Here is a 13,705-nt window from a genome sequence, read left to right as displayed (position 1 = left end):
AAGTAAAGAAAATGTCATTGGAGCCCTGAATGTGGTGCTTAGTCCTTCATGGGTCCAAAGCCTAGTCTTTGAGTTGAGAGGATGAGTGTAAATATGGACTTTAACACAGAAAAGAATAAATGGATGAAGGGAGTTGGACCATGAGGAAGGCAAACATTGAAGTTTAAATGTGGTGGGCCAAGTTAGGAAACACTAATTGCAATCTGAATAAGGTAGGGAAAGTAGGTGGAGGGAGTATTAAAAGGTTGTTGGATTTTAAGGGTAGAGGAACAAAAGGAGTAGGCTTTTTACATGGAATGGAGTCGCAAAATGGAATTGTGGGTAAAGAACTGATATCGGGTTTATGATACGAGATGAAGTCAACATGATTAATGGAATGTACGAGGGTCATCCGGAAAGTAGTACCCGTTCGTGCCGCATGAAGTGCTGACGACGCGAGTAGCCGCTGGACGAGGTCAGATAGCTTCAGTGGCTTGTCTGCCTTCTCTGAGCCAAGTTGCGTGACGCTAGCATTGCCTGTGTTGTTTCTGTGATTGTTTACAATGTTTAAAAAAATTGAGAACGCCGCCAGTTGTGAAGTGAGGGCAGTGATTAAATTCCTCAATGCAAGAAACGTTCGCCCATGTGATATTCATCGCCAATTAAAGGAGGTGTATGGAGACAATGTAATGGACGAGTCGTCTGTTCGGCGGTGGTGTCGCAACTTCAACATGGGGAGGGGGAACACACACGACGATGAGCGTTCGGGGAGACCGTCTGTCATTACAGACCAACTGGTGAGCTCAGTTGACGAATTCGTGAGGAACGATCGGCGCGTCACAATTGATGACATCTGTGAGCATTTTCCCAATGTTTCTCGAACAATTGTTCATGAAATTGTTAAACACCATCTGCATTATGCAAAAATTTGTGCAAGATGGGTCCCTCGCGTATCTCAATGAGCTGGCGGCGAAGGACTATGCAGCAGGAATACAGAAACTTGTCACACGTTATGACAAATGCCTTAATTTGCTTGGAGATTATGTTGAGAAGTAGTTTAAAGTATCCTCTTTCAAATAAAATTTTTTATGTTTGTTAATATTTACTTTTGTGTCTTTATTTCACGAACGGGTACTACTTTCCGGATGACCCTCGTAGTTGTTAAGGACCTACCAGATCTCACCTTTAATAAGCATATTATTTTGAATAGAACTATTTTAATTCTAAATGGAAAGCAGTAATAGCTGAAAGCTCCATTTTAATTTCAAATGATAAAATATTACATAGTGAACTGGAAAGCATTACTGTTGATTGACTGACTTGGACATGAACTCAGTTACAGAACTGACTTAGTTAAAGTCTCTTTCTAGCTATAGATTTTTGGTGTTATGTTAAATCTCCTATACACTAAGGTACAAGATGTTCACCAAGCTATTAAGATTTGTGTAGAATTAAAACTATGAAGCACATGTAGGCATAAGGGGGTGACTTTTTTGCAGCATTTTGATATCTGGTATGTATTTTCTCCTGCTGTGCGAAATGAAACTATAATTTTTTTAGTTAGTTCACCAATCTACAGTATTTCCTTTGGTGGTTTGTCTTTCATGTGATGAAACTTATTAAATACTTTGTTAACTATGATTGAATATTATTATTTTCATCAAACTCAAAGGCATGTTAATTTTTGGGTATCATCAGAGGAAAAATGTGACTGAACAAAAACGGTGTTCTCTTGATGCTTTATTCATCCTTGATGACTAATTGACTGTGAATCTGATGTTTAATTGGCTGAATCATTACCCTTTCAGCTCTTTATTTGTTGATGATCTCTCTGATTAAAGGGTTTTGAATAACGTAATTTATACTTTAATAAAATAGTATTTTGGCATGCCTTATCCCTTCTTCCTCAACTATTTCTTCATATTTTCTTCTTTATTAATTCTTTAGTTGGTGGAATCACATCAGGTTTTGGCGGAATGGTTGTTGACCCTGATGAGTTGCCTGGAATGGGCCAATATGAAGATTTTCACACCATTGATTGGCAACGAGATATAGCACGTGACCGAATGAGACACCGCCACATTATTAAGCGTAAACGGGAATCTATATGTGACCTGATTCGGGGAGCCCATGATGCCTGGTCCGGATGGGTCTGTGTGTTATTAGTTGGAATATTTACTGGTAAATAAACTTAAATTAAATTTTTGCCATTAAAAATTTAAATAGATGTTTAAACCATGTTGAGGTTTTCTTCATTTTTTTAATGAAATACTATTAGACTAATTTACCATGATACCTTGTACTTTGAATGTTTCTTAGTTATCATATTAAATTAAAGAGAAATTCAACTTGGTAGTTTGACCAATGCTGGTAAGTTAGAGGTGTAGTGAAAAAAATGCTTTTCCTCAGTAACACCATTCTTTTGTCTTGCTTGCCTTTCTTGAGTTATGCTCATGTTTATAAATTCCATTGCAATGTAAATATCTATTATAACTCAGCAAGTACTCTAGTTTTAGGTTGGTAATAAAGATTCATTGTTGACTTCTTAAAAGTATGTCTTAGTTTGCTCTCAGCTCAGTGAAAAAAAGAGTATGTTTTGATAGATGAAATAAAAAGTACAGAAATAATTGAGATATTACAAGTAGCTTGTACTCTGTAAAGAGGAAATCTGATCATTCTATGCTCATCTGTTTCCATCCCTTTGTTTAGTCATTATTTTGGTCGTGTTTGGCCATACATATGTATAACCCCTACCAATAGCTAAAAGGAGTGTGGAAGCAACTAAACCTAAGAGGAAGGTTGTGTTATCAATAATTCTGGTGAAAAAGAAACTTATTGTGATTCATGGAAGATAAGTTTAATTCCAAAGTTATTGGTTTTTAAGAACTTGGAAACAATGAATTCACCAAATGTAGCTAAGTGGGACAGCGTTGGCCTCCAGAAGATTGCATGTTGTTCACGAGATAGAAACATTAGTGTTGATAAATGAGAAGCAATTAGTTGCTGATATATCCTTGAGCAATATTTGTGAAATAGCAAAGCAGCTTAGTAACCTTAAAAAAAAATTAAGATAAGACTAGGCATTGATATTTTCAATGCTTTAATTAGCTAGATCAGTCATTTCAGTTTGATATAAATACATATTATGTAAAAACCTGTTGTTTCACCAATGGTATGGATCCCTAGTAGACATTTTTTTTTAAATGTGTTATTAACTTGAGGAGGATTTTATTATAGAAAAAAATAACTTCACTGAAGTGCAGTCTCATAATGCATTCAATTTGAATTGGCAGCCTTGCTAAGATATTTGGTTTTCAGTTCCATCAAGTTAAACTTTCACTTAAAATGCAGTGTCCGGCGATTTACATTTTTCTTTACCCACCTCAGAAGTCTTAAAGAGGGATTTCCCTGTATTATTTATGATATTACATTATTATACAATGTGCTTTTATGTTGTAGATGTTGCCATAGCAGCTCATGGTTTGAGTTGTTGTGGTTATAGCCAGTGAACAGGACAGTGAAAATTCACTGTACACAATTACAGTATCCCCAGTTATCATCCCCAATTAAATGATATAATCAGGTTTTTTAATAATCCCAGTTTTAACTTTGATCAGAATTTATTTTGTTCTCAAATATATCTATAGTGCCCAAAAATACCAGTTGCGTGGATTTCTGATTGCTAGAACTTACTGGAAAATCAAATAGTGGAGCAATGAAATGAAATTTCTCTTCGTTCCCTCTGTTCACCACACTAATGTGTAAATTTTACATGGCTTGTGGGGTTGGTTCAGGGTAAACTCTACCTGTCATAGGAAACCTTCAGGGTGATTATTGTGAATATATTTTATAGGTGCTGTTGCTGGTGTCATAGACATTGGAGCTAGTTGGATGTCTGATCTCAAATATGGAATATGCCCCCAAGCTTTCTGGCTTAATCAAGAACAATGCTGCTGGTCATCAAATGAAACTACATTTGAAATTGGCAACTGCTCTCAGGTGAGCCATTAAAGTTGTGTAGTTATTTAAGCACTACTTATAGATTTGCTAAAAGTGTTAAGTATCAAAATACATTGCACACGAAAAATCAACATTATTATGCTAAATTTGAGAACTCCATTGCTAGGAAATATTTCAGGTTTTTTTCTATGAATCTATGTTTTCAACTATTCTTTATAAAAACAAGGAAAGCAAAAAAGGTGCATGTATAAGGATGATTCTCATGATGACATCTCCAATGTTCAAAAGAGCTCAGTCATGTTGTGCTATCATTTGGTTCAGTAATATTTTCTTTTCTTTAGTGGGATTATATCCTCATGTCTGGATGAGTATTTTTGAATTACCACTGTATTTTCATTTGAGTGGAAGACATTTTTATGCCACTTCTCTGGACACTGGTAGAAATTGAAAAAATAGTAGTTTTGTAGAAAATACCTATTATCATTTGATATTCAAATCCCAAATACTGGTCCATTTAAGGAAGAGTCATGTTGCTGTCCTCCTCATTGGTTAATGGGTATGTTTATGGCAGACTCCCATGTTTTTTTTTTTCAATTTTGTGCTTCACATACTTGCGTGAGAATGCCTTTAGGCATCATTGATAAGGGAAAAATGTTAAAATAAATGTCTTCAAAAATGTGGGAAAACTTTCAGCAATTTAATTTACTCTTTTTCCAGTGGTTAACATGGCCAGAAGTTTTTAGCCAGGCAAAGGAAGGTGCAGGGCCATATATAATTTCATATATCTTCTATGTTGCGTGGGCCCTCCTGTTTGCTTCAATGGCTGCTTCATTAGTGAGAATGTTTGCTCCGTATGCTTGTGGATCTGGTATTCCAGAAGTAAGTGTATTAGATTTTATAAGTAATATATCTGGTGTACTTCTACAAGTTAGGGCAATTACTATAAGGATTTAGAAATTTGAATTCAAGTTAGAAAAATTTTACTTACATGCTTTTACCATTTATGATTACCACTATTTCTCACTATACTAATGTACAAATATAATATGTCGTAACCCTATCCTGCCCATACATACTGAATTGTAGCATTCCAGAACACTTCAGCATAAAATCTAAAATCATGTTTTTCTAAAATATTTTGGAGAAATTTGGGGTTCAGCTCCTATTTGGCCAGATGTAGTACAAACTTGCTGGGTCAATTCTCTGTTATTTCAATGGGAAAATGAAATGGTGTGGTGATTTCACTGGTCAAATATGGAATGGTGGCAAAATGTACAAAGTTCATTTATTGCTAACCTAGGCATTTAAAAGTTCAAATTTTCTGGTCACTTAAATTTTGGAATACCAAGTTTTTACTTTGGCTTTCCATCCATTCAACGTCTCAAGTCTGCCTGTTCATGTGTTCTGTATGAACATATTTAATTGGTAAATTCCTAATATATCAGATTGCTAGGCATGGTAAATGTTTAAAAACTATGCCCTCCATGCTCCCTGCAGTGTTAAAACATCAACGATTGATTACGTCTATAATAAAATGCAGTGATGAATTAGTAAATATGTTAGTGGAGTTATTTATATGTATGGCATTTTGTTGGAACTCAAATTTCAACAAATGCAAATTTATCATTGTGATGAGTCTTACTGAGAGTTCTTTAATCTATTTTTCATTAATATTTAATATGAAATGATGAAATTGTAATGTGCCCCACGCTTATTGATCTATGAAAATAAAAAGTTCATTTTCTTTTAGTATCAAAATATAAGGATTTACTCTATAAGTAAACATGCAAGGAATGGAAATTAAGGTGCAGTAAGTAATCCTTGCTAATTTAATACTGGCAGTTGGCAGTAGGATCTCCTAATGAAAATGTCTTCAATCAACAATTTGTTAAATTTTTCAACCTAATACCAATGTAATTAATTTTGTCTTCATACCATTTCATCAGCCTCAAGTGATTTTCTGAACCTTGTACTCATATGAATGATCATGTGACATACTCTCTGCTCACTGAATGTTTTGAAAAAATGACTTCTATCAATCTTTTTTATTTTTGCAGATTAAAACTATTCTCAGTGGTTTTATTATTCGAGGATATCTTGGAAAGTGGACATTGGTAATCAAGTCAGTGGGCATTATGCTTGCTGTGTCAGCTGGTTTGAACTTGGGGAAGGAAGGGCCAATGGTCCACATTGCTTGCTGCATAGGTAATGGAAATGAGTATAATTTAAATGGTATCACCTAAATTATCCTGCAGTATTATTTAACAAATTAAGTTATTTTAATATTGTGAAGTTTATCGCTGATACCATAAATGTAAAAGAATAAGCCACGCAACTTTTATTCCATTTGGGATTTTTTACATGTGTATTGCATGAGTTCATGAAAAGTGAATGAGTAATAGTCCAGGTAGTAGTGTGTGCTCTGCTGGACTTCACATGGTCAAATGATAAAGTGGTCTGTGAGGTAATCATCCAGAATGCCTGTAAATAGAAACTTTAGCATACCTCATTCAGAATTTAGAAAATGAGTCATTAGGCTGTTGAGTTATCTCCCTAATTAGAGAAAATTTTCTCTCTCACATTACGAGAACATTTTGGTCTCCACCAAAAACTCAAATTTTTAATTTTTGCTCTAAAACAATTTATAGCCGATAAAGCCAAAATTTCTCAAATGGAAATCATCTAAAGTGTCTATATCTCCCTTTTAAGGAAGGATGTTCCATTCTGCAGGTAACCTGGTTTTTCTATGCTCTTGGCTTTCATTAATCAAAGTATGATAGTGTCTCTGGGTTTTGATTAGAATGAATTGTGATATATTCTACTTATCAGCCACAAATAAGTGATGAAAGTGTCTGAAATTTCATTCTGCATTGCTAATGTTTCTAAAATGTCTTGTACCCATTTATTAATGGTGCAATGAATTTCATATACTAATGATCCCACTCTGGATAAATTGAAAAGTAGGTGGCCCGCTATGGTAGTTCAGGTTAGTGAAATGGATTAATTTAAAGCAGTTGAGCCTGTTGCAATCCATGTAAACTAAGAGTATTTGTATGTGAAGAGCTTAACAGATATCCAAGGTTTTGACTTTTAATTCAATGGAGCATGTTCTCTCTCCAATTATATGCAATTTCATTGACATCTAACCGATGTATTAGTGCCAAATCAAATCAAATGTAAGAAGATCCCATTGAAATATGCGGTAAACTTATTTAAATGAAGTTTGTGACCAATTTTCTCTAAAAATTGCCCATTGCAATAAATAAGTATATACTATGTAACTAAACCATGATAATGAGAATACTGTTAAATCATATTACTGAACTTGCTTCCAGTTTTCATGTAAAGCATTTTTGCATGTATTTTTTACAAAAATATGCTGATGAAATATGAGAACTTGCTAGCTTCATATTGTGCTGTTTTTATGATTGACCATTTTACTGTTCACATAATTATTAGAAGCTGGGCCTTTGTTTGGTAATGTTTAAAAATATTTTTTGAGAGATTGATGAAAACAATTACACATAAATGACTCATTAATTCCTTCTCATCTGAAAATATAGAAATGCATCTAAGCTTTTCCAAAATATACATACCACATTGTAGGTTTATTTCAAAATATTCAATATTTGGATTTAATTATTCAAGTTACTGGTAATTTTTACATTGAAATTATCAAAATTTTTTGCATGAGCCATGTATCTTTTTATTTATATGTATTTAAAATTACTTTTTTGTTATTTCAGGGAATATTTTATCCTATCTGTTTCCTAAATATGGTAAAAATGAAGCCAAAAAGCGTGAAATACTCTCAGCAGCTGCTGCAGCTGGTGTGTCCGTTGCCTTTGGTGCACCAATTGGTGGGGTACTATTCAGTTTAGAAGAGGTAATAATGTTGCCCTGTTCATATTCAGCTAATGTGTCATTTTAATTTTTACTTTTGTTTTAATTTCACTTTCAAATCAATTACATGAGATAATTATTCATTTCAGGTTAGCTACTACTTCCCGCTAAAGACTCTTTGGCGATCATTCTTCTGTGCTTTAGTGGCTGCATTTGTCTTGGGCTCTATAAATCCTTTTGGAAATGAGCATTCAGTCCTGTTTTATGTGCAGTACAACAAACCATGGATATTCTTCGAGTTGGTGCCATTTGTTGGGCTTGGTATAATTGGTGTAAGTTGTTGAAACCTGGTGATATTATATCTTGAGTTACCATAAGACTAATTAACTTTATTGTATTACTTGGGAGAAGGCTTTCTTCAAGAGGGTTGATGCACTAATGCCTGCTAATACCCAATTTCCTGATAAAGGGTGCATGAGTTGGGCTTTTGATTTTTCATTATTGAAAAATCTGTTCCAAAAGTTGCCCATTGCATATCGTAATGTTTTTCAAGGATCTTCCAAGGCTTATTTCTATTCAATGAGTGTTGATCAAATATGAATTTATTTGTTATTGGATCAATTTAATGTTTACCATCAAGTATTAATCTTCATAGTGTTTTATACTTCAAATTAAAATATGCTGAAAAACTTTTCCATGCTAATTTTTCCAAAACAGGGAATAATTGCTGCTGTATTTATTAAAGCAAATCTTTGGTGGTGTAGATATCGCAAAGTGTCAAAACTGGGACAGTACCCAGTAACAGAAGTACTTGGTGTGGCTGTTGTAACTGCTGTCTTAGCATTTCCCAACCCTTACACCAGGATGAGCACTTCACAGCTTATATATCTTCTCTTCAGTCAGTGTGGAGTTTCAAACGGTGATGACCTATGGTGAGTTGGTCTTAATTATCGCAGTCTCTAAACTACTTAAAAAAATTTGCCAAGTTCTTAAATTAATTTTTATCTGCACAATTCATGTATGTCCAAGTTCATTAAGCATCTATTTTTTTATTGTATCCGGCATGAATAAATATTATTTGAATGTATATAATTTTTAAAATGATTTAGCAGTGATTTAAATCAATTTTAATGGATTCAACCGGATATTTGTATTAAAAAATTAATGAAGCATCTGAATTTGTATAAAATTGATTTTATTGTGCCCTAAGAGACTGCTTAAGTAACTTATTTTTTTGAATTATTTTCAAATACCACTCTCATAATTTACTTCTGCATCTATAGCTTGGCCTAATTGACATATAATCTCTTTTCCTCAGTGATTACAACAGGAATTTCACTGATGTCAACTCCGCCATTGAAATAGCAGCTGCTGGTCCCGGTGTTTATAGAGCAGTGTGGCTGTTGGTGCTTGCTCTCATTTTCAAGCTCGTAGGCACTGTTTTCACATTCGGCATCAAAGTTCCATGCGGTCTCTTCATTCCAAGTCTTTGCCTGGGTGCCATTGTGGGAAGAATTGTTGGAATTGGAGTGGAACAATTGGCATAGTGAGTTTTTATATGTTTTAGTTATTGAACAGGAAAACCACCCTCATTCCAGCCTCTTATAACAATTTAAATTTGCATGTATTGTAGAAGAATTATTAAATAATAAAGAAGAAGATTAATAAAATTGGCATATTAGGGCTAGTTATGAAGTTGAAAAAAATTCTAAAACATTCTGGAAATTATAAATCCAGCTGTCATGCATTAATGTGAACGTTGAGGTTGGGTTTTCACAGTTGATTTTGATGCAAATTGCCCTTAAGGAAATACCCCTATTTAATTGTTTCCAAACACGATTATTTTGCAATTATATTTGTGTGTTTGCTTATAAACTCCTATCTGAAGGCCTGAAATAACAATGATGTATAACACATGAACTAATGACTGCATTTTCATTGTGAATAACATGCCCTTCCGGCACCGCCTCTTATTAATGTGCTAGAAAAGGAACTATTGTTTTTTTATATTATTTTCAAGATGATTGAGCTATTCGTTCCACAGATAATACTTCATGATTGAGGATGCTATCTGAGAAAAAGTGATTTATTGATAATTTATTTTTAAATTTCTTTCTATGGTGTCTTTTATTTAAAATTACCTAAAAAAATCCAGTTTATGAAGGCCAATATGGCCTCACCTCCCAAGGCCCAAGACCCAAGGCCAATATACCTCACATTCCCAATTCTTTTCACAATATTATTCCATGTGGTATTCAGACTTCACAAGTATGGGATGGACTCTTTTTCATTGGATTTCATGGTATGTCATTAATTTAGTAACCACCTCTTCAGTTTTGTGATAAGTTGCAATCAGTTTCTTGAAATATCATGGGTGCTCTGCTGGATGACGTCACCACTTATTCCCTATTATGGTTACATCCTTGCAAGATTTTCTGCCCCAGATTCTCTCTGAATTTTCCACTTGTATTCTTCCCTGTAATTTTGATGCATTATGTATGAATTAGAAAGGAAGATGTCCATTATTCAGTAGAATACTTCCCAGTAGCCTTGAGCACAGTGGAAAGTGATTGGAAAAGAAATATCTTGCTGTTTTTGTCTATAAACAGCCTTCATTTGGTAATAAGACTAAATGATTACCCTAGGCATGGAAATTAATTCTCTTGTTCTGGTGGTAATCATTCCTGTGTTAGTTATGCAAAGTATCCCATGGTAAGTTTCTATCTCTCCATTTGTACACCACTTTTTATTATGGTACATAACTTTTACTTTAACTCTAATTTCTTTACTTTTTCTTTAACCTTTAACTTTTTTAAATTTTCTTTAACTTTAAAGTCATCCTTGGAATTCTTCGGGTATTTATCTGATTTAGGCAAAAATTGCTAACTGCATTCCTTTTTTTATCTTTTTGTGGCAAAGAGCATGTGGTGACAAGTACCAGTTTTCCATAGTCACTGCTATATATCCCAAGTGAAAGTATGGCTTCATTAGGTGTTACAATACTACCTTGATCAAAAAGTTCCCGGAATAACCACCGTGTGGCGCTCCCATCGTTCCGATTTGAGTTCTGTTTTTTTTGTTAAATTGGTACATCTGTTGTTGATATTCCCTTTAAATCTTAGTGTCATAACTTGACATTTGCAAAAGTTACGTAGCCAAGAGTACATCTATCTCTGTGTGTGTTGGCGATTTTTTACAATTTCAGAAATGGATTTAAATTTGCAACAACGAACTTGTATTAAATTTTGCGTAAAAAACGGATTTAGTGGCGCACGGACGTTGGAAATGTTGGAAAAGTGTTTCGGCAACGATTCTCTAAAAAAACGGTCGTTTACCAGTGGCACGAGCGGTTCAGAAGTGGTCGTGAGTCAATCGAAGATGATGAACGCAGTGGCAGACCATCGACATCGAAAGTCGGTGAAAAAATTGATAAAGTAAAAGAAATGTTGGTCAATAACCGCAAATTAACCATCAGAGAAATAGCGGAGGACTTGAACATTGCCTATGGATCCGCCCAAGACATTGTGGTTAATGATTTGGGTTTCCGTCGTGTAGCATGCCAAAAGACCTCAATTTCATGCAAAAAAGAGACCGTGTTGACGTCGCAAAAGACATGATTTGCGAGGCTGAATCCGATCCCACATTCATCAAAAGGATCATTACTGGAGACGAGACGTGGGTTTATGAGTACGACACGCAATCCAGACATCAGGCAAGTGAATGGCGTTCACCAAATGAGCCGAGACCAAAAAAACCACGTCGTTTTCAGTCAAAAAAGAAGGCAATGCTGACGGTTTTCATGTATTACAACGGTGTAGTGCATCATGAATTTTTGCCAGAAGGCCAGACAGTAAACAAAGAGTATTATTTGGGCGTTATGAGACGTTTGCGTGAAGCAATTCGCCGAAAGAGACCAGAAATGTGGGCAGAAAACTCGTGGATTTTGCACCATGATAACGCACCGTCGCACAGTGCTATCATTATTCGTAATTTTTTGACGAAAAATGCAACAAATACCATCCAACAGCCACCGAATTCACCTGATTTGGCTCCCTGTGACTTCTTTCTGTTCAATCGAGTTAAAAAACCATTACGGGGAACGCGTTTTAGCAGCCGAGAGGAAGTAATGGAAAAATCGCAGGAAGCACTGATGGACATACCGAAAACCGAATATAAAAAATGTTTCGAGGATTGGATCAAGCGCTGGCATAAGTGTGTTGCAGTCGATGGGGATTACTTTGAAGGGGACAATATAGATTTAGATGAATAAACTTGTATTTTTAATTTTCTGAATAAATTCCGGGAAATTTTTGATCAAGGTAGTATTCCTTCTTTAGCTTAACATTCTGAGTCACATTTTCACCAAATGTTGAAGCATCAGCAAAAACAAATGTCTCTAGCAAGCTTTCTGGTAAAAAGGAATTAGGTGTGTATCTTAATAATATACAATTATTTCGATTCTTTTTTGCTTCTACAAATCAAGTTCACATTCCTGGTTAGCTCATTCTGGGATAGAAGAAATGGTGAACGTGATCCACGATCCTAAATTGTTTATGCATAATTTTCTTTGACTAAACCTTGTACATTATTTATTTTTTTCCAGCATGAAATGCATTATTGTATTTTACATTAATATTCATGTAAAAAGTTGTTTCACTCAATGAATGTATTACTTTACAAGAAAGATCGAGTAATGAATTTTTGCTCGTATTATGAGGTTCCACTGTATTTTCATTCTTATTTCAGTGCTCCCAGCAGTCCACACACTGCCATTTTGAAAGTGACCCCTGAAATTCCTTTTTGCCTTCCCTGATATTTTTTCTACTGGTTACAAGGAAAACATGGTCTTTATAATCAAATTCATCATTTCTAATGTTGTATTTACAATTTCTCAAACTATAATGTCAAAAAGATAACAATTTCATCATTCACAGAGCACTTTCCCTTTTGACTGTGTATTTTCATAAAGACAAGTACAACTGATACATTGCCAAGCATGATATTGCTGTATCTAAACTCTGATTTTTTAATGGTTTGAAATGCAAAAGGTCTATTATTGTTATATTATGATTGAGTGAGTGGGTCAAGGTAGTCTAGGGGTAGAGCATAGGACTACTGACCAGAGGACCCGGGTTCAATTCCTAGGCAAGCCTCTTGGGCACCTGCAGCTCCACCCAAGCGATGTGATTTTTCGGGTACCAGATCTTCCTGGGAAACCATAACCAGCATAGGGAAAGGAACTGGCCCCTCTACCCTGATGTGTGAATTTCACATGCTGTTGGGCTTTGTACTGGGTGAACTCTACAATCACCTACCAAACCGACCTTTGGGTTGATTACTGTGTTTATAGTTTTTTTTAATGAAGTGAAAACAGCAGAATGAAAGTAAAAAGTGTTAACAAAGTAGTATCTTCTGGCTAGTAGCATAAACCTGTCAAAATGCATGTGTGCTGCTAGGTAGTTTAAAATATTGTCACCTTTGTTATTTTCTATTATAGTGAATCAAAGTATGTTGTTAAATCAGTTTTGTAGATGTTTTTGATATGTTATTATGTGAGGTTATTCTAATTTTTATACATATACTTTTATGTTATTCTTAAACTTTATTTTTGTTGGTTTTTAAACTTCTGACTAATTGAATGATTTTCTCATTTCCGAATAGCAACTATCCACACATATGGATATTCAGTGGAGAATGTTCAACTGGTGATGACTGCATCACACCGGGTCTGTATGCAATGGTTGGGGCTGCAGCTGTTCTTGGAGGTGTAACAAGAATGACAGGTGCGTGGAATTGTTTTGAATTTTAGTGATATTAGACAGTAATATAGCGTGCCCGTGGAAAAGAAATAGATTTTAGCAGTAGAACTCTCTATCATGTGAGGAAAATTGTAGTTGTTTTGTTACATTTTGAAGAAATAAGG

The 13,705-nt window shown here is 34.8% G+C and overlaps 1 protein-coding gene across 7 annotated transcripts in view; it reads left to right on the top strand.

Moving 5' to 3' along the window:
- Positions 1–13,705, top strand: part of ClC-c (chloride channel protein 3) — a 29,358-nt gene that overhangs the window by 11,569 nt on the left and 4,084 nt on the right. For all 7 annotated transcript variants that reach the window (XM_071589731.1, XM_071589733.1, XM_071589732.1 and 4 more), the window contains 9 exons: positions 1,927–2,160; positions 3,833–3,978; positions 4,657–4,818; positions 5,997–6,144; positions 7,686–7,825; positions 7,932–8,114; positions 8,500–8,714; positions 9,101–9,328; positions 13,444–13,565. In XM_071589731.1, the coding sequence (XP_071445832.1) occupies positions 1,927–2,160; positions 3,833–3,978; positions 4,657–4,818; positions 5,997–6,144; positions 7,686–7,825; positions 7,932–8,114; positions 8,500–8,714; positions 9,101–9,328; positions 13,444–13,565 (1,578 nt within the window). The remainder of the gene's footprint in view (positions 1–1,926; positions 2,161–3,832; positions 3,979–4,656; positions 4,819–5,996; positions 6,145–7,685; positions 7,826–7,931; positions 8,115–8,499; positions 8,715–9,100; positions 9,329–13,443; positions 13,566–13,705) is intronic.

The sequence above is a fragment of the Hetaerina americana genome, unplaced genomic scaffold, assembly GCF_022747635.1.
Source record: "Hetaerina americana unplaced genomic scaffold, ioHetAmer1.1.p SCAF_4, whole genome shotgun sequence".
Taxonomy (NCBI): Eukaryota; Metazoa; Arthropoda; class Insecta; order Odonata; family Calopterygidae; genus Hetaerina; species Hetaerina americana.
The sequence above is the reverse complement of the archived record's forward strand: the minus strand, read 5'-3'. Positions and strand labels throughout refer to the sequence as shown.